The sequence below is a fragment of the Amblyomma maculatum genome, chromosome 2 (genome assembly GCF_055883805.1).
Source record: "Amblyomma maculatum isolate TAMU_Amacu chromosome 2, ASM5588380v1, whole genome shotgun sequence".
NCBI lineage: Eukaryota > Metazoa > Arthropoda > Arachnida > Ixodida > Ixodidae > Amblyomma > Amblyomma maculatum.
In genome coordinates this window covers 100,445,443-100,466,743 of record NC_139345.1, presented here as the reverse complement: position 1 = coordinate 100,466,743, position 21,301 = coordinate 100,445,443, and the positions used below count along the sequence as shown (strand labels likewise).

Sequence of the window (21,301 nt, the reverse complement as noted above, 5' to 3'; positions counted from 1 at the left end):
TAGCATGGTTGCGGTGTTTGAGTTTTTTTTCCTGCTAGGGTTTGCACTCAGTGATCAAATGTAATCGTTATAACCAATAATCTACTGTTGCAGCATTGTTATGCGTGGGTTATTTTACCTTAGAACACATGGCAAAGTTAATGGTGCTACGGCTGTCCATTGCTATATTCAATATATTGTTCAAAGCTGTATTGTTATAAGTGGATTTGACTGTAGTTGGGTGCATGTTATTGAGGCGCTCAAAACAGGAATGCCAAAAGGTGCGACACTTACAGTCACATTCTGACATGTTCCACAAGGTAGTGGGGAGGAATTACTTGGGCTTGCTTAATTCACCATCAGGTTTAGACTGGAGGTACGAATGAAGGTTAGTTCATGAAATTAAAAGCAGTGAATGAAGCAGTGATGTCTGAGGTTACTTCATGCAGCTTTGAATGGAAAGCTCAATGGAAGAGTGAGTGATACAGGCTTGCAACTCATGAGATTCACAAATGTTTCAGTCACTGTAACCTAAAAAAGGATTTGTGGCTTCCCTGTTACACCAGTGAATGTCACTTTCTTATACAGCAGCAGCAGCAGCAGCATAGGAGGGGCTATGGGATTATGGCATATGTCTGCATTTTTATAGGCATCGTCTGCAAGCTGAAGGCCACTCACCTCTTCTATTGTCGCTTTGCAACCAGTGGTGCCTTTTTGTGTTAGACCAATAAGAAATGTTTTTTATTGTCAGGGTTTGCTTTGATTTTGCCCGAGAAACACCATAGCAGCCTGCCTATATGTAAATAGACACTCATTAGGCTCATAACTTGAATTAATAGCTTACATTCTCTCTGCCTTGGTAGTGGCTTGCAGGATATCATAATGAATGTGGAGGAGCCAAGGTCGCCAAGTTAAGTTTATCTCATGGTGGTGTTGCCCTAGGTATATCAAGAGCCCTCTTTAGTGCAGTCGTGGTGTGTTTTCCGGGTGACTACTGTTGGCGCTTCGCGAACATAAGCCTAAGCTGTGGCCTTATTGCTGGTGTGGCACCTGTTGGTGCCACATGGGATGCATGAGTAATACGTTCTTAGCTGGCGCACCACCACCTGTGCCACACTTCTCTTGCTTTGTCCTCCTCCTACCCATTTCTCTCTGCTGTAGGCACACGGCACAGACCAACACACGCCTGCTCAACGTGCTCTCTGACCTGGTGAAGACCTACGTGGACACGGAGCAAGAGATCCAGGATGCTTTGGGTCAGCTGGGGCTGTCGCGTGTCGACTCCCCAGCATCTAACACAGCTGCTGACGAGGACTACTCTAGCCTTGGGGGTTAGCGTGCATCTTCCCTCTGCTTTTTGCTAATTTTTTACTGTTTTTGTATTTTGTTTGTGTGCGTGCACACGCACATATGCACATGGGAAATGGTGGGTAAGTAGGTGGGTTGGTGGGTTGAGTAGGTAAGTGTAGGTTAGGGGGTGGAGCTCCTATGGAAGAAAGTGCTTTGTACCAGACCTGTACTGCACGTATAGCCCTTTTGTGCATATGAGACCATGTTACTAATTAATGCAGTATAGTGCTTGAAGGTTTCAAAACTTGTCACGCAGTTGCATAGTATTAATACTCAATCGTAAGCCAATAAAATTTTCATTAGATGTGAACTGAAATTTCAGTAGTGGCAGCTACAGGCATTTTGATAGAAGGCACTTTACAACAATAAGCGATGGACTGTGGGTATAAACATAGAATAAGTGTGCATATGAGGTTTCTAAACTGTGCACAGTAAAGCAATAACACTGCAAAATAAACTGAGTTACCTCACAAAATAAATTCTAGCTCCTTCAGACATACGCAGTAAGTACTAATTATAGAAGAGTGCAATGTTCAATGTCACATAGCTGTTGAATTTCATTTGTTGGCACCTTTAATTAAGTAGAAGTATAGGTCTCCTTCCAATGCATCCTTGTCTTATGCTGCCTGTTATTTCACTTTATATGCAAGTAATGAATGCTGTTTTGAACCACAGTGAGAGGCCATAAAACTTAATGTGTGGAATGTGCATTCCTAGAGTGGCTCTGTGGCCGAGTCGAGTTTATGGTATTTCTGCTTTGTTGTGTAGTAAATCCACTCTAGTTGTAAAAATGCCTGCTGGATAAGTGTCAAGAGTATGTTTTGTTGGAACACGACCTTCCTACCGGGCATTGTATTTTAATCACTAGTATTCCACAACCCACTGCAACGCATTCAGCTGTACAAAAAACATAACATGCAGCCTTGGCATAACAATAGCTATTCCTCACTGGCGCCCCTTCTAATATAGTATATATACATATATTTTTTTTACCTGCTTTATGTGTGTTGTATAGAGCGTAAACAGCATTTGCGTTTTTTACTGGGCAGATTTGTTTAAAATTTTTTGTACTATGAGCGTCTGTTTGTTTTTATTTATTTTCTTTAGTGCTCTTCTCTTTCGTGCTGAAGGGCATTGTACTAACAAGCTCGTAGAGCTGCCAATTTAGGCGTGCATTTCAGGGCTTTGCTTTATGGGGCGCTTCAGGTATGAGCTGCCAGACACAGGGCTCCAAGGAAGACTTCGGTGACGGCTTCCTGTTGGAGTTGTGCGAGGACGGACCTGACTTGACGCCACGCACCTGGGACATGTTTGCATCAGCCATTGGCATGCAAGACACGACCGAGATGGAGGGAGAAGATGTGGTCCTTGGTAAGCCATGGCAAGGTGCACTGTCTCTGTTGTTGAGTTGTTTAAAAGGCCACTGCTCAGGGTCTGGACATTTTAATTAAATCCTGGGCTTCAATCAGGCGTCAGAGAGAGTGTTTGCAAAATACTGTAGCGATGAGTAATTCAAATCAAAGTTTTGTGCTGTCACCTCTTTCTTCTCCAATGTGGTGGATTTTCTTACTGAAGGTCACTTTAGCTGGTCTTTTCTTGTGGAAAAAGCTTTGGCTGGTAAGGAAAATGATTAATTGAGCACACACATGTTTGGTAGAAGAATAAAGCTGCAATCTCGTGAGCATGGAAATGTGTGGTATGTGTGAATGCCTAAACTCTTTCAGCCGTTTATGATGCTTTTGTAAAATAGATGGCTCTAAATGTGTGCACACACAAAATTTGATTTTTTTCTACTTTAGAACATAATTTATGCTTGAAAAGTTAGACAGGCTCAGTCAATAATGCATGGAAAGTGCAGACAAAGCACCGTCACACGAAGCACATGCAAAGGACTCGTACACACAGAGTCACACACACACGTGTGCACATAGCCTTCTACAGCATCGAACAGCACGAGAAAACACGGGAACAGTAGAATGAACAACACAGGACGAGCGCTGATATGACTTATATATTTTTTTGCGTGTTTGTAAGCCTTTCTTTCTTTTTCTGTGATTTCTTTCACTCATGCGATCTAAGTATGGTGTACCATGGTGAATAAAGTTAGTTGAGAGCCAGTGCTCGTCCTGTGCCATCCTTTCTTCTGTCTCCATGTTTTCCTGCACAGTACAATGCAAAAAATCGTTACCAACTCGCCAAAATCACTCTACTTCTATACCACCAGCCCCAGTTGCCCTGTGTAGCTTCAACCTCGTATTGTACAAAATCGCAGGGGCAAGCAGGCGCCTTCGTACGGCTGTGGACAGGGTGCTGCGGCTACTTGCGGAAGTGTCGGAACATCGGGGAGAGGACTTCCGTGGTCTGGTGCAGCGTAATCGAGACCTCTGCCACGAGCTGCGCCAGGAGAGCCAGTTACACAACCAGCTGTCCTTGGACCTGCTGCATGCACAGGGTGGGCGACATCCCCATCGTAGTGGCCGCCACAGACTTGCATCGGCCCCATTGTAGTCTTGTCACACATCATGCTAGTGGAAATTCTGTCAAAAGTGTGCATTGTACCAGTTGGGGGACACGTTTGGCCTATGAGACCCTTTCCCCCAAACAGCCGAGCACAGGGAAGGGGGAAATTTTTTACCCATTGGAATCCGGTGGGTATCTGGTGTCCACTGGGGATCAAACTCCTTAACTTCTTTTTGCGAGGTGGGTTTTGATTTTCAAAGGAATTGGGACAAGCGCTCCTCAATCTTCGAAAGACAGAGAAAGAGGGGAAGATGAATACAGGGAAAGGGTTGGTTTGGGGCTCAACGAGAGTACGAAAGGTATTCAAGAAATTTGGAATGCTGACACTTCAAAATAAGCTGCAGAGCAGGTCGCAGAAAGAAACCGAATTTCACAAAAAGAATTCCTAACAGTGGTGCTGAAAAGCCTACAGTGGCCTGCTGTGAAGTTCTTGTTCCGAGGCCAGTAGAAGCCTACTGTGACGGGCTTTCTGCGCGCAGGTTTCAGTTTCGTGCCTATTTTGCCTTTTGCATTTTGCCTTACTTTTTTTTTTTTCACCCCCAGAGCGAGTGCGTGCCTTGGAGTTGGAGAAGCAACGGCTGGAGGACACCGTCTCCCAGCTGGAAGAGCAGCGTGCAGAGCTGCAGCGAGAGGTGCGGAGTGCACGAGCCCGTGCCCAGCGCCTCGAGGACGCTCGGGAGTCTCTCGGGGAACAGCAGCAGTTGCTGGAAGAGCAGCGCCGCATGCTTCGGGAGGGGCTGCATGAGCCACAGATCAGTGAGTGCCCACTGCCACCAAGCCCTCGCTCTTGCTTTCTCCTTTTTTTATGCAGCGGTGGTCCTGCACGGTGTGCTTTTGCAGAGAATCTATGGGTGCACACTTTTTAGTACGAAGCAAAGGAGGACGAGGATAGGGTATTTTTCTGTGTCTTTCACTCCCATCACAAGGTGGTGTTGTGAGACTCTTTGCACTCACCACACTTAAAAGTTTCAGTGTAGTTCCTGGGCTCGGCATGTACTGGTCGGCTCAGCATACCCAGCGAAGTGCTAAGGTACACCATAATATAAGGTATCTCAGGGTTGCTGCGGTCATGGTGTGTGTTCTTTGGTCAGTTAACTGAAAACACCAAGCCACCCTGGCACTCTGTGATACGGACTTGGTATCCCCACTCTAGGTCAGATTAGCATCCTTTGATTTGTGTTGTGTTGGGTTTATTGCCACATTAGCAGCTCAGGCTATCGTGTGCCAAGCACAAGGTTATATGTTTTGATTTATGCAGAGCTTCTTTTTTTACTTGATTTGCTTTACGTGCAGCATGCTCTTTGATGGTTTCAGCTAAATATGTTAAGTGCACATGTCAAAGATGTAAAAAATGGCGAGTAAGGAGCATACCAGTAATGGCACCATTTTGCATAACTACATTGCACATGGGCAAAGCACCTTTCACGGCACACAGTTGTGTCTCTTCCCTTGAAAAATATTTCTTCTTGCAATAAATCATTTTTATGGCAAAGTTTGACTTGTAGCCCACTTAGCCCTCGTGTATCAGTTTTGCTGGACCTCATGCCTCGTAGTGAACTTGAGCAATGTCGCAAACCAGAGGTACGAAATCAAAGCAACACTGTTAGATGCCCTGTCACATAAGCTGCACACTGTATGCAGTGCAGTCTTGCTAGCAATCTTCAAGGTTGATGTGACTGACTTGCATTTTTTTTTAAATTCCAAGGGACAAAAATAAGAAAGCAGCAAAGCAGGTATGGCGAGGCAACTGTGGCAGCATACTTGGGCCCGCAACTTTGTTCATTTCATGAACCTTCACAAAACGGCTACCTCCGTGCACACCTTATCATAGTGATCTGAAGCTAAAGGCTTGTTGTCATTCAGGTACATCGGCAGTTGCAGACTGCATGCCGTGTAGTGGTGCGTGTCGTTTTCCGACTCGCGAGTACTCTATAGCTGCACTACAGCTGTTCGTCGGCGGTTGTAAGGGGATCGATTTTATTCAAAGCCTAGTGCTGTTGTTCACAGGCTTTCGCCACATGTGAGTTAACTCGGGTTACAACTGCGAGATACTGCCGTTGAAAATTTCACAACGGTTAGCTGTTAGTGCATGTGGGCAAGAAATTCAGAATTGTAAATAATCGGAATAGCGAAAGTGCAGTGCAAGTTGAATAGAATATCAAATGTTGATTGAAAGCTGTTTGAAGTTTCGATCGTTCTAATTTTACAATTTGGGTGCAGGGATTTGACTTTGCCGTGCTCCATACCTAATTTTATACAACTTTTTTGACAAGGCTGTGGTGGATTGTCATCTTGTTTTTCTGCACTTAGCTTCTCCAGCTTTATTGCTCATATACCACATATTTGTAATATGTGATTTCAATGACACCAGCAGTGTCATCGCTGTATTACTCAGTTAACATCGTTTCTTCTTTAACCTTCATGACTTCCAGTAATGGGAAGCATTGAAAGTTGAACAACTGTAATTACCTTGTTCATGTATTTGCATTTAATTGGAGAAGTGCAAGCCTTTAGTGTAACTGCTTTCCTTTATGTACATGGAATGTTCTGACAGGATTTTAGTTCCAAAGAGTAAATTGCTGCAGCCTTAGGCCTACTGCATACCCTGAAATGCATTCAATTTATGCTGGTTACCAAGCATTGATATTGCTTTAGCAGTAGTGATTGCGCTTACATGTTTTACATTGGGCAGGTGTGTGAAATTGCTACGGAATTTCTTCCTATTGTTTATGCATTTGGGGTGCGTTGATTGAACATGTTGACTTTTTTTTTTTTTCTATCCTTTCTTTCTCGTATTTTTGCACTGGCATTGTGTGGATTGGTGATGATGCTGTTGAATTCTTTTTTTTTTTCTTCCCAAAAATTCATTTTTTCCTTTTTATCTCTTTTTCTTTCTTTTCTCTCTCTTCTTTCCTCTTTCTTTCTCTCTGCACTCATCTTTCTTAAGCACCATGCGATTCTTCTCCCTCTGAGACAGCACCGACCGAAGCGCCTGAAGGTTGGTGCCAATTGGCCACACTTGCACTTTGTTGTTGTTGCCTTGCATTTCTCTAACCATTTTACATTCCCTAACAAAATTGGTGATGCATGGTTTGTATTTTTTTGTTTTGTTTTGTTTTTTTAATAATTTATTTGTTGCTTGTTGCACATCCAGTGTGTCTGGGCCTGTTTGTTTTCGATGATTGTGTGACTTCAAGTAAACTTTGTCTTGGAGCGATAAAGGCGAACTAACTGTGCATGGTGTGTGTATTTGTTTTCATGGCAAAGGGAAGGGTGTGTCTTGTGACTGGAGAACGTTTTGTCAGGGCATGGAGCACATGTCGAGCATCACCAAGGGTGGCTTATGGTTGTTATAGCAGTGCATGCCACTTTGCATGCTCAGTTTAGTTTGTTGAATTTGAGCTTTGGGCTGTTGGTCACTGTGTTTGCTTTAAAGCCAGCCACTGCCTCGTGTAGGACAAAGGGATGATGCTGGAGTACTTTTTGTACAAGAGAGTGTAGCAAACTCTGATCTTAGCCAGCAGTATGTTAGCAACATCTTAACCTTTCCACATACTTTAGTTCCTGTTATTATACAGTTATTCACCACACTGCTGCGGCTAGATGGCCTGGCCGCATGTTGTTTGGTTGTTTCCTTGGTCACAAAAAAGACTTAAATTTATCAGTGTGATGCTGATCAGTGCTTTTGCAGATGTCATGCATATTGCCTAAAGTTTTGCAGTGTAATATGTAAGTGCAATACGGCCTTAATTTTTAGTAGTATTCCTTGGTCAGGGTTGATGCTGGGCTTAGAAAGCTGCTGCATCATATTAGCTGCATATTCATCTTCAGAAACTGCTTTATGTTATAAATGCTTCTGTCCTCTGGTATAATTACATATCAAGTAATGCTCGTCTCGCTGTATTGTTGTGGTGGTGTTTGATAAACTCATTGCTTGATTAGCAGCGTTCCAAACAGTTGTGAAGGCTGCAGAGTGAAAAAGCGTTATAGCTTTGTTAGAACTAGTTTTTTCATAACTGGCTGCTTTGGTTTTCTGATTGTTTTGTTAGCAGCACAACTTTAATTATTTCACAACTAATTATAAACTTTTTCATAGCATGCCATTTTATTGCACCAGATAATGTCAAGGTTCAAATATGTCTCTCTGTGCTGTAAGTTCTGGTCCCAACTTTTTGATGCTTGTGCTGTCACGATGTGTTGGTGCAGTCAGTCCGAGTTTTTTTCCCTTTTTTGTGTTAGTGCAGTCCAAGTCAACTTGTTCGTCATCTGGTGATCACTGATGCACATCTGGTGATATATTTGGATTGCTAAGTTGTTCATGCTAGTATAGATGCAATTTACCTGATTAAATTTTACTGGTCAGTCCCTGAAATGCGGTCGTGTAGCTTCGTTTAGTGCAGCTATTTTTCGCTGGCATTGCATATAAGCATTTAAAGATATAATTTGTAAAGAACTCTGTAATGTGCTGAAACCTGTACAAGATGCTTTTGCGGATAAAATTTCCACTTTGTTGCGCTTTGCTTGCTAGTGTGGAGTAGTAGCATTGTCTCAGTTAGCCGCGGTCACTTATGGCAGAAATTCATTTTCTGAACAGTGGCTTCAAAGCCTTTGTTGGGTGTCTTGAAAGATAGAGAGGTGCTTGTTGTTGGCTGCATCCTGTCCTGGCTATAGCTTTAGCTTCTTCCACCTTTCAGCTGATACTGCTGGCAGCTTTATTTCTCTTCGAACCAAAGTCGGTAACCTAAAATAATCATTCGGTTAAACTGAGCCATCTCATCTACAACTGCAGTTCCTGGCAGTGCTGCTGGTTATTTGCTGAGCTGCTGTGGTGGAATTTGGTTATAGTAGTCACAGTTGCTGTTCTCTGTTCTAGTCTCACAACAGGGATAGGGGATGACAGTGCGTGGTGGTGGCATGTTGCTGCAAACACTGATGCTGGGCAAACCTTGCTGCATCTACAAATGTTACCATATTTTAGTTTTCTGACAAGTTTATGTATTAAAGTTGTGCTCCGTCGTGTAACAAATTCTGCAGAAGAAAAAAAGAAAAAAATATATACTTGTGATTTCCTAGCAGGCACATTATTTTCAAGAGATGTTTCTAGAAGCCATTGCTAGAAAGCTCACTAGACGCAGCTCAGAAAATTCAGTTTGCTAGATTAGCACCAAATAGCTTTGTCATGAAGGATCAAGGAATCGAGCACGGAAGGAAGGAGGATCAAGGGCAAAGGCAGCACAGATATTTCTGCGATGTATAGCTCCTAATGTGAGCACGGTGAAACCGTTCTAGATCAGACTTTGTTAATTACAACTTTCATTTTATTGGGACTGGTGTTTTGGTGCCATCACTGTCAGGTATATTAAAAGGCTCCCCTTAGTTCAAATTCCTCACATTTAAACAAATTTTTGGCTGTCCTTGTTTTTGGATTATTAAGGGCTGGCATAATTTGCATTCTGTAACTAGTAGGGGATAACCAGCATAACCAGGATTTCAACGCCACCTCACTGAGCATGGATGCTGCCATTGGGATTTGAGGCATTTGAAAGGGCACAGTCAGTCATAACATAGACTATGTTCCAACTCTTCTTTATCACCTCGGCCAACTGTTCGTGGCTGCAAATGTTGCATCTGACCCCTAAAGTGCTGCTCCCATGTCTGCTCTCCTCTCCTTCTTTTCCTCCTATCCTTCTTGTGCGTACGCGCCAAACAGGACTGTTGGAGGAGCATGAGCGGCTGAGTGAGGAGAAGCGGCGCCTGCAGCAGAGCCAGGACCAGGAGCGCGATGCCCTCGCGGCCCGCCTCTCGGAGCTCGAGGCAGCTCTCGAGGAGGCATCTGCCCAGCGCGAGGAGTTGCTCGAGAGCAGGCGCCTCGAGGTGGCTGACATGCAGGCCCAGATAGACGCCATGGACAAGCAGCTGCTCTCGCACAAGAAGTTCATTGAGGCACGTATGCTGCCACTCGTTTATCCCTATACCTTACTTATTTTATATGGGGTAGGGGTATGTGCATCACATTGTGCCTTATTAAAAGTAGCTTAGCAGCAATCATATTTACTCCTGTATACTTTTGGTAGATGTTCTTTTCATCTCTATAGAGCCGAAGAAATTCCTAGCAGGAGTGAACGCGTTGCCATTGATAATCATCTGTGAGCATTCGCGGGGCCCATTTTGCTCACAACTTCCAATATTTCAAACCTTGCTGTCAAAATCCTATGTGTAGTGGTTCTAGACAAATTAGGAACCAAAATGCAGAGTTCGTCGGGTGTGATTCTCTGATCTTGCCGCAACAGTTCTTCAACCTTCACGACTGTTTCATCAAAAATTACCCTCTCTCCCTTCTTTCTCCGTAGTGAATTTCAGAGCTACCAGTAGCGAACCCCCTACATATCTTGCAGCTGTTTCTAACATCCATGCATGACTCTTCCTACACACAAATTTTAATTGGTTAAACGCCTTTTCATTCAAAAACCAAATGACTGCATGAAGTTCGCACCTGATGATAACGACAAACGGGAGCTGCGTTTCAAAGGGCTGCCTAGCCAAGACTGGGCGTCCCTTTCGGGCTGAGTCATGGCTTGTTTGGGAAAGGGAGAAGAATGAAACAAGCAGTGTGGCGAGCAGCCACACAAATAGTTTGCCTGCGGTCCTAGCCGTTTGAAGACCCTGCGTTTGGGGTTACCCCCCACTTGAGTTGGCAGTGTCTTGGGAGTACAGCATAACAGGCAGGAACGCTGAGACAGACAGCTGCCATGGTGGCTTCTCTGCTATGCACAGAAGCAAAGGGAGAAGCATCTGTAGACGGGGAAGACATTTCAACTTTTTTGTTGCTCCCAACGGACCATGTGTGTTGCAAAATCCCTTCTGGGCTTAACACAACGCAAATGTAGACTAAGTTTTGTGATTTTGTGAGCAAAGGAGATGTGTAGATCTTGTGCCGAAAAGGCTAATCATCATTTCCATGAAGTTAAATTGTAATTTAATGCCATTGTATCATTTTCCAAAATTAGGCAGCTTAATGTATTTCATCAGGTAATGTGTCTATTCCCGAATTTTATATATATATATATATATATATATATATATATATATATATATATATATATATATACATATATATATATATATATATATATATATATATATATATATATATATATATATATATATATATATATATATATATATATATCAATGAGATTTTATTGTATCCTGCTTAGACAATGTGATGCATGTTCTGTGTAATTCTAATGTCGTTAGCTATTTTGCCTTAGCAAAGTTCTTTCCTAGATGTGTTGCACCATAATGTCTCTGATGAAGAAACCAGATGTTTATAAAGGGCACTGCAGATAAAAGTAGAGGTATCCCTTTGCGCTCTATGTTAGGGGTTAATCTGGCTGGCTAGAGTGACTTGCCTTCTTAGCTTTTAGAAGCTGCTTTTCTGGAGTAGCACTAGTCGTAAAACGCGCTGTTGCGCTGACGCAGCTGCTCACGTCTCGCATGCAGGAACAGGCGCATGAGCGTGAACAGGAGCGCGAGGAGTTTGCCCAGGAACTTGCCAAGATGCAGGAGGCCCTCAAAGACAAAGAGAAGATCCAGAACTGCGAGCAGCGACTCTCGAAGGAGGTGGGCAGTCTTTTCTTTTTTCATAATTTTTGCATGGCTGTTGTGGTTGGGTTTTCTCATGGGACGGGTGTAAAAGATATCTCCTAAGTAATATAGATCATGCGCAAATAAATATTTTGTTGTGCATATTTTGTAGTAATGTTGTGGGACCTACGCCAAGGGTATTCGAATCCCGCGCGCCTTTTCCTGGTGTTTCTCATCATGGTCCCTGCATACCCGTTTCCTCCCTCTCCCACGTGGTCCGGGAGAACCGGCCTTTCCATGGTGCGTATAAAATGAGGCACATGGTCGCCTCTGTTTCAACTCATCCTGGCTCGTTTCGCTGTCGGCCCACAACCTCTCCTGACCTCAGCCACGGAAAAGCGTCATGAGAGAATAAACCCGTTATTTATGTGCCTTGATCGGCCTGTCTGTGTGTCCCTCGAGGGTAGAAGGATCGCCCACTATGTATATAGTCAGGATGATAGAAGGCAGCACAAATGGTTCTTGTGCATGCAGTTTTATAGTTTCAGATTACGTATGAGCCATTAATCACCTCCATGTAGTAAAGACATTTTTACTTGGCACTTCTGCAATACCGGTAATTGTAAATATAATCAATATGTGCACAGCCAGATTTATTGTGCCAACAAACAGTGCATTTGGCTTTTGTAAAGAGGAGCATGCATTTGATAGTACGGTAGTCATAACAGAAATCGTTAGGTCTCAGCATTTGGGTTCTGGAAACGAACTACGCTTGATTTGCCATCTATCTGAAGTGTTCTGAAATTTTATGGGTCCTTTTAAGTTGTGCAGATTTCGTCTTTGGCGTACTGAATGCATTGGCAGTACATTGTTGTTGTCTCACCAAAATAGGTGGCTACGAATGAGGCTACTTATGGCTCTTCAAAGCTGAAGGCAGGCTGAATTTTGCAGCAACATACCTTATGGTAAAAGCCTACTCGTTAACATGAACTGTAAAGTTTGTATTACTTTCCATTTGCTATATTGTCAAATATAGTGAATTCAGTAGTACATAACTGATTACTAAATCTCAATTACATTTTATGGGGTTTTCAGCCGATCTCTGACAGCTGCGTGCAAATGTCAATTTCTTTGTGGGTACATTGAATTTGGGCTCATCCACTGCTATTTCTGAATTTGCGTGCATAACTCTATAAAGCTGTCGTATTTTTACCTTCAACTCTTCTTTCTCTCAGATCGAGTCCTTGGAGCAGCAGTTACGGATGCGGGTCGAAGATCATGGACTGATGCAGCGCAAGCGTGACCAGCTTGAGACTGAGGTTCGGGCTCGAGATGACAAGATACATGATCTCCGCGACATCATCCGTGATCTTGAGGTCGACCTTTCCTCCAAGTCTCGTTCAGTCCAGGAGCTTACACTGGTATGTGTAGCGAGATGTGGGAGCAGCCTGAAAATATGTTGTCATTAAGGAAGTATGAGATCTTTGCTTGTTTATTTTTTTATTTATTTAGCAATACTGTGAGCCTTGACAGGCTCATACAGGAATGGGTTACAGAGATAATAACAACGTGCACCACTTTGTTCAGGGCATTAGCACATTTAACGAACTATGCATGCCAACTTCCCACATTCTGTCCGAACTTTAGAAGAGTAAACATTGACTTTCGCGTTATAGCACAGAATGGAAGAAAGATTCTTATTTAGTGACCAAGCTGCAAGCAGAATCACTATCAACAACATGGCAAAAAAGTCTAGAGATGTTGTTAGAAGAAGAAAGAAAAAAAAAAATGAAATTATGAATGTTTTGCTATGTGTGACACATGGTCTGATATGCGCATAATGATTTATTCATTTCGTGTTCACAGGGCCATGATGAAAGATGAAGAAAAACTTTATAGTGATTGGCAAGTGTTGAAATGCCTGCTTGTGGCCCAAGCTCACTGATGCTGTCACACCATAATTCTAGTTGATAAATCATTTTGGACCTTTTTTTCTAGCTTTTTTATTAAACGCCTATGTGCCAACTCAACTCAAATCCTGATGCGGATTCCAGACTACGCTACCGTTCTCCAAAATGGGTCAAACTAGGGTTCTTATAGCCTTCCAGCTTTGTATCAAGCAGTGCCGTGGCTAATTTTCTTTGTAAAAATCCAAATGTATTTAAATGCTTTTGTGCACGTGTTATTAATATGCACATTCCTGTTTCTATGCAATCATAAGTCTGATGCCCAAGTATTTAACATCATCTGTCTGGCTGGGCTCCGAGCCAATTGACGTATAACTAAACCGGATTGGCGATTTGTTTATGACTTGCCCCGAGATACTGGTGCTAGGTATATTTATCTTCATTCTCTACACCTAACACCAGAAACATTATTTAATGACATGTTCAGTCTTAGTTGGTCATCCGGTCCCCTCACGGTAGTGTAAACCTTGAAATTATCAGCAAAAAGCTTTATTTTCTATCTTCCAGACAAGAGCTGACATCATATGTAATAAATTATAATGATCCCAGGAATCACAATCACACTAAGCTATTACTTTAGAATCAATACCGATGAGCCATAATTTGTCCTTTAACGGGAAAAAGTGCTCTTAGAACATTTGTCTACATTTTTAGATGCTACGCAATGAAAGTGCACGCTCTTGATCAGTGTTTTATGCTGATTTCAAATATAGGATCAATTTTCTGATATGTCAGTTAGTTTGGTCGTGCAATGGCAGCACCACATTTCTCGCGGGGTGGCGAACTGTGAAACGACTGTGCACCACTGGAACAGACACTTGAATAGCTGTCCGTGACTTGTGCAAGGCAGTATCCGTGATGACAGAATGGTCGTGCCAAAGAAAACAGAGGTATGATGTTGCGAGCGGCCACTACAGGGCACTAAACGTTAAATGTGGATTCCTCTGTAAGCCTCACCACAAGGCTTGTGTTCAACCAAAAATTCTCTTTCCGAGACACCTCGCATTCTTTGTGAGAACGAAAACAGCCAAAGATGCTTCAGCATACCGCATGCAGCACGACTGCGGAGGTTAGCGTGACCGGCTTCAGGAGAAACTTTGTTGATAACAATTTCATGCGCAGTTTTGCGGTGGCTCGAGGTGATTTTAGTGGTCACACTGTGCGCGGTGTGCTAAATCTAATCTAAATGTGCTTTTTGTTCACTGATTAGTAAAGCATTTTTGAAAGAGAAGCTACGCGTTTGGCGTGTATTTTGACCTGAAAAAAAGAATGTTTTGGTTATAGCGAGGTGCCGCTTATAGTACAGAGCTCCCCAACTTATGTTATAAGCAGTCTACTCTCTGTATATGGCTAGATAGTAATATAGCATAAAGAACACAATGTAGGAACTACTTTTTTGATCAAGGCAATATTTGTCATTGTGCAAGTTATTGAGGTTCGATGTGGGGAAAAGTGGTTGATGCACCATTCCAATTAAAGCACACAAAAATATTTGCAAGTAAAAAATGAGAAGTCTGTTTCCAACATTGTATATAGTTCGATGACTAAGGAGCATTCTCCAATAAAAATTATTCCTTTATTTGCTCTAGATGTGAAGATATCCTTCTTGTAAACTAGAAAACTGTCAAAATTTCGTGTTTTAAGAAAACGAGAAAAAAAAACAGATTGGATTTACTCAGCTCGTTTGCACCTTATAAGGTGGAATGAATGACCCAGGGAGTGAATAATTTAGTACGTACGTAGGAGGTGGGCTGTCGACTCCCAAAAAGTCATTTGCAAAAAGTTGTTTTTTTTGTGCGATTTTTGGCCTCTCAAGAGCCTTGTCCCCCAATAATTTGCAGTGTAGGGCACAACCGTAAGGTTTCTAAAAATTCCATTTACTTGTTCTCAGGATTTTATTGCTTTTGTGAGGTCATGCATTATCTCTATGAATTGTGTTACTGTCGGTAATTCTTAATGCAGCTTACAGCTAGAGCCACATGAAGGTGCATTACATGATTTGTCACTTACAAGGCAACATTATTATTCCAAAAATGACGCTTGGCTGTTTTCTCATTTCTCCTGAGTCTGTGTGTTTTGGTGCCTGCCTGCAGAGGGTGTCTGGCCTGGAAGAGGCCTTGTCGGAAGCACGCCACCGAGAGCAGGAAGCCGTGCAGGAGCTGGAGAAGGCAAGGGGAGGTACCCAGGGGGGCCAGTCGGCAGATGTGGCTGGGCGCATGCGGCAGCTCGAGGAACAGCTAGAGGCCCGCACCCAGGAGCTGGACAAGATGGCCCAGATGGGATCCCTGCTGCAGGAGTTCCGTGCACAGGTGGGCAGACACTGGGCTCCTCCCTCAACCTACCTCATCCCCTCTTTTAACGTGAAAGCCTTTTAACAGCTCATGAGTGGCGTCCGCAGAAACTGTGCCCAAGATCTGTGCACAAGATGTGTCCGTTACATTTTTATGAGGTATCGGTAGGGTTCTGGTATATAGTGACTGATATTTAATGATAGATAATGATAGTCACTGATGAGAAAGAGAGTCTCTCTCTCTCTCTCTCTCTCTCAGAGAGAGGGAGAGCTCTCTTTCACAGAAAAAGAAAGAGAGGAAGAGGGCCTATCTAGAGGGAGAGTGAGAAAGAAAGACTCTCTCTCTTCCTTTTTTTCCTTTCTTCCCGTCTTCTACCCCTCTCCCTCATTTTGCCTTGTTGCGCGTAATGTGACTTAAGTGCTCCTCTGAAATTTTTTATCTGCTGTTCCTACTCCCTCTGTGGCCTGCGTAAAGTGCACTGAATTCTGGTTTGGTTTGGTTTGGTTTATAGTGTTTAACGTCCCAAAGTGACTCAGGCTATGCGAGACGCCAAAGTGGATGGCTGCTGAAATTTCGACCTTCTGGGGTTCTTTATCGTGCACTGACATCGCACAGCACACTGGCACATTGCCTTTTGCTTCCACCGAACAGTGGCCTGAATTCTGCTCTAAGGTATTGTTGTTAAATTCTTGTTGCAAAATTTCAAATGGTCAGTTCAGTTCAGTTCAGTTGTTCAGTTTAGTCCGACTCTTTGTGACCCTATGGACCATGTCACGCCACGCTTTCCGGTCTCTCACTATCTTCCTAACATCACATAACTTCATCTGCAGTGCCTCGAGGATGCCATCTAACCATCGCGTTCGCTGCCTACCCCTTCTCCGGCTACCCTCAACCTATCCCAACATCAAATCTTTCTCCAGCGACTCCTCTCTTCTCATCAGATGACCAAAGTAGCTGAGCTTTAACTTTCGAATTTCAAATGGTATTTGCTATTTATTTAATTTTGCACCGCACTCTTGCTGTTCAAGCTATTTGCAGTTAGTTCAAATAGTGAAAATGCGGTTCACGAACGGCTTAGGTATTCAGAAGTTAACAATTCCTCATTGATCTTAACTGACAGCGAAGCATCTCAACATTTCTGGACGGCAGTATCTTGAACTTTTCACATGACTTAGCCTGCTCTTTTCATATGGAATCAACTGCAAGCACACAGTAAAAGCCCGTGCGGACGGCCTTGCCATGCAGTGCACTGCATGCTCACGGCTTGAGAAATATAAGTGCAGTGGCACGTGACACATTGGTGTGGCTAGCCACGATGCGGTCGACAACTGGTCGTGAGCCTGACTGGCATTGATCATCTCGTTTTAGATCACCATACGCATGCACACAGAAGTGACCCAGATTGCATAGAACATCATAAGTGAGTGAATTGCATTCCCATTTTCTGCTGCAATTGTTTTAAGGCGACTGCTTTTATTGTTCTCAAATTTTATCGGCACTCAAAACTATGCATGCATCTTAGGCCACGTTAGACGTAGACGAGAAGAAAAAAGCATATGACAGAAGCGTTAGGCTCAAATTCAGCCCGTGCAACCTTGCTGCGTACAGGGCATAAGCTGCTGCACCTAGCGACATGGTTTTGTTTTCATGCCTTCGGGGTTCATAATACCATTTACATGATTGAAACCCATATCATGGGGCTTTCAGTCTCGCGAAATCAGCCCAACAATTTTTGTGAACACTGCGTTTTGCGCAGCATTTTACAACAGAGGCTTTGTCGTGTAGAGCGTGGGAAGAATGATCCTGCTAGCATCGTTGCTCAGAGTGTTTACTGGAAAACGTTTCTGTTGTTTGTCAACTATCTGTACTTATTTTTTAAATAGCTCAAAAATGTTCTAGTTGTGACCAATTTTTATTATTTGTGTTCGCATTGCACTCCAATACGTGGTGCTCACACACCTTAAAGGTCCACGGAAACGGCCCCCAAGAAACCACTGATAAACGTGTTCAGTGTGTAGAACACATCCTTTTGAGCATTAACGCAAAGTATAACTCCTTGGAACAAAGCCAGCGATTTATTATTAGTTTTTAAAAACAGCGTTTTTTGAAATTCGCGGGCAGAGGAAATGTCGCTTGGCGGTGTCGCATGGAACTATTTCCTAATCCCGTGACGTCACGGGTCAGTTGACTGGCAAGGCTTGCTAGAAGCTGCCATTCGCTGCGGTCACTGCAACCACGACGTCACAAACACACTTCCGGTAGCTGCGAAAGTCGTCTGCTCGTGCGCTGCTCGAACTCTGTGCAGGCTGTTACAGCTCGCCGCCCTTATCGGTTAGGTGGCCATTGCCCATTAAGTGCAACAACCGAAGCGACGCAGGGATCGGCAGAATGAAGCTGCATTTACAAATATCTTATTTATATAACGTGGTTTCAGGAGTATCGGAGTGTCGTCCGACGAGGCGTCAACAGCACGGTCAAGCACCGCACGATGGCAGCACCTCCTCGACCGCCGTAAACACCGCCGCTGTGGCCCCTCCTCCCGCATTCCGTTCGCGAACGACACGGCGGATCGTTAGCACCGATGTCCGAAATAAAGCGTGCTAAAATTTGTTGGCGTCTGGAATACTGAGCCGAATATCAAGTATGAAGCCCTCGTGAGGATCGCTGACCAGCAGCAAATTGCTGGTAAGAGCGATAGCCATGATACAAGCTAGTTTCTGCTCAAGCCAGCTGCCGCTGGTGCATTTCGGCTGATCCGATCTGCTTGTACTAGCTCTGCGATTAATACGTCGGCAGAGTTAATCCTATAATTATTTTACTATGGCAGGATAGGAATCACTATAAGGCAATTTCATAAGTAAACGATTTACGACAGCATTGATCATGTTCCAAAGCGTCGACCGGCGCGGCTTCGAAGCGAAACAATAGGCCTAGGGACGACTAGGGACGGTCACGCACGGCGCTGGCGTTCGCCGCGCTCGCACGCTCCACCCCCGCGGTAATTGTGTAACGTACCTCAGCCTGCTCGCGGCATCCCGTGCTGCAAGCGTTGCAAACTCGTGTACTTTCATAGCTAAGGCCGCATATTTTTTGGCGTTCTGCTCAGCAACAAGCCGTTCAAACGATACTGTAGGCACGACAAGGCTTCAGTACGCAGTCGCTGCGCTGTCAGCCGTAATCGAAGACGTCGGGCGGCACCATAATCTATACATCGATCTTTAAACGTGATACAGTGGGCAAATGAATAACTTTGTGAAGCAGACCCGCTCGTACGTTTCGCGCACTCGGGCGCCGACGAGTAGCTTCTGTCAACAGACGCCGTCATAACCTCGGTTAACGACGCAAACAGAGGTCGTCAAGCTCGGTTTGCGGTAACCGCGGTTAATGGTGCAACCATGGTTTGGTCCGCCGTGTAGCATAGGATAACCACGGGTTCGCGGTTACACTAACCATCGCTGCGCGAACTGGCGAACTCCTCAGGCGTGTGCGAGCGAGGACGGGTTGGCGCGAGTACGCCAGCGAGCGAGCGCGCGGCAACCGGAAGTTCGTCGAAGTGACGTATGTCTGGGCGGAGCTTTGAACTTGCTTGTATTCTTTTTTTTTTTTATGGCTCCCTTCGGCGTACGAGTTGAGAGGGAAAATTGGAAGGGTCATTTTTAATCGCCGATATCTCTGGTGTTGCAGAAGCTAGATCGAAAATTTTTGCGGGAGAGTGATGGGTGGTTCAATAACTATCAGTGTTATGGCGTTGTTTACCCTTCTTGGTGACCCCTTTCTGGGGACCTTTAAGGAATTTGCTTTCTTCTGGCAATGGTTGGCAGATTTCATTCGAAATTTAACTTTGCACTCACAACAGCATGATTTTGCTTCATGGCGCTCACACAACTATCGCTGTAAAACCAAACCGCAGCAATAGATTTCAAATAACTTTATGTAACACAACTGCTGAATTCAATTTCAGTCAAAGCTTGCAAATGCCCGGTTTTACTGATTTTGTCGGATCATTTCATTGCGTTATGCAAATATTTGTGCTGCTGGCTCAGGTGCGCTCTCTGGAGGAGAAAGTGGAAAGCCGCATCCGCCAGGTGCAGGACGCACATGGTGCGCTGCGGCAGCTGGTGCAAGCCCTGAGCCCCATAGGGGGATCCCGCGACGGAGCCCTGTCGGGCACCAGTGAGGAATCCTCGTCTCTGTCGGCGCGTCCCCTGTCGGCCGATGACATCCGTGATGGACTGTCGCCCAGCGCACTGCAGTGGGAGGAACTGCGAGGCCTGGAGGAGAAGGTGGACGCCCTGGTGGCAGCTGTTGGTGACACCTTCCAGGAGAACGTCCAGCTGCGAAAGACACTTAAGGCCACCAAGAAAGACAAGGAGGCAAGTGGTCAGCTATGGCCGCGCAGCTAAAAAGGAATACACTTTTTCTAAAATGTAAATGAAATTGAAGTGCTGTGCTTAATAAATGATCTACACTCGGACCTCATTGCAGCGAACTAGTAAAATATTGTAGCATAGTTTGATGTAGTGAAAATCTGCTACATATAGAATAGAAATAAAGAATTTTACAGAGATACATGAGAGAGCTGCACAGTTTAATCAATGAAGAGATGGCAACTGTTAGATTTAACAGGGAGCTGGGACGAACCATTTGGAAAGTTATAGCACAGCTCCAAAGGTGCTCCGCTTATTCTGTATGCCACAAATAGCATGCCAAACTCTACTTGTTCTCTTCCCTGCATCGCAGTGGCAGTATCAAGCACCACCCGGGACGTTTTCTCCCTATTTCAGCAATGTCGCATGGAAAATGATACACCAGATGCAGAAGCTATTGCCATTTTTACGGTGTCCGTGATTACTGCAAAGTTACAACCGGTGATCACGGCACTGCTTCCGGGGCACTGTCGATGGGAACAAGGGGTGCGAATGCTTGCAACTGCCTGGCTACGAATCCTTCCCAATTCTATGCCTTGCGTTGCGCGGTCGGAAGGCATTCAGGTTTTGATGGAGGTGAAATGTCATTGCACGTTAAAGATCCCAAGGTGGATCCCTCCACTACGGCACCTCTTTCTTTCTGCCTTTCTTCCTCCCTTCTCTTGCGGTGCAGTTCAGTTGTCCACTGAGAAGTGTGTCAGGTACTGCGCTTTTCCTTTTTTATAAATGAATTTACAATTTTAATATAGCAGTGTCTTGTAGGGAGGCAACCAGGAGGGGTCACTCCATGTGCTCAGCCAACATAGGATAAACAGGTATACATCTAGTCACTGGCTGCATGTTTTCACTATTCTAAATGTCTCCAAAGGCTCCAACCATAACACGAACATTAAGCGCACTACCATCTATGACTTATGCAGTGTGGCAAAGCCTGCCGCCTCTCATTGGGGAGCACATCACTTGGCATTGGGAATTTCGATATGTCCATGTAGCTTCCACCCGCATGTGGCATAAGAATTGCTTCCATTTATTTAAATATTCTGGAAGAGGTTGCTATAGTCAATAATTTGTATATCTGTGTTTGATATATTGAGGTCTGACCATAAGATATCAAAGAATATTTTAATTTTGAAAAGTAAAATATCAGCTTTATTCATGATATTTTGTCATCTGAATGTAA

General features: G+C 44.1%; 1 protein-coding gene across 18 annotated transcripts in view; it reads left to right on the top strand.

The window, feature by feature from the left end:
- The window catches only part of LOC146199400 (uncharacterized), a 269,488-nt gene that overhangs the window by 204,165 nt on the left and 44,022 nt on the right, over positions 1 to 21,301 (top strand). For 16 of the 18 annotated variants that reach the window (XM_084594862.1, XM_084594875.1, XM_084594861.1 and 13 more), the window contains 10 exons: positions 1,141 to 1,310; positions 2,536 to 2,700; positions 3,602 to 3,781; positions 4,393 to 4,605; positions 6,797 to 6,847; positions 9,560 to 9,792; positions 11,353 to 11,472; positions 12,672 to 12,857; positions 15,497 to 15,712; positions 19,738 to 20,067. In XM_084594862.1, the coding sequence (XP_084450988.1) occupies positions 1,141 to 1,310; positions 2,536 to 2,700; positions 3,602 to 3,781; positions 4,393 to 4,605; positions 6,797 to 6,847; positions 9,560 to 9,792; positions 11,353 to 11,472; positions 12,672 to 12,857; positions 15,497 to 15,712; positions 19,738 to 20,067 (1,864 nt within the window). The remainder of the gene's footprint in view (positions 1 to 1,140; positions 1,311 to 2,535; positions 2,701 to 3,601; positions 3,782 to 4,392; positions 4,606 to 6,796; positions 6,848 to 9,559; positions 9,793 to 11,352; positions 11,473 to 12,671; positions 12,858 to 15,496; positions 15,713 to 19,737; positions 20,068 to 21,301) is intronic. The other 2 variants (XM_084594863.1, XM_084594865.1) reach the window with 2 other exon arrangements.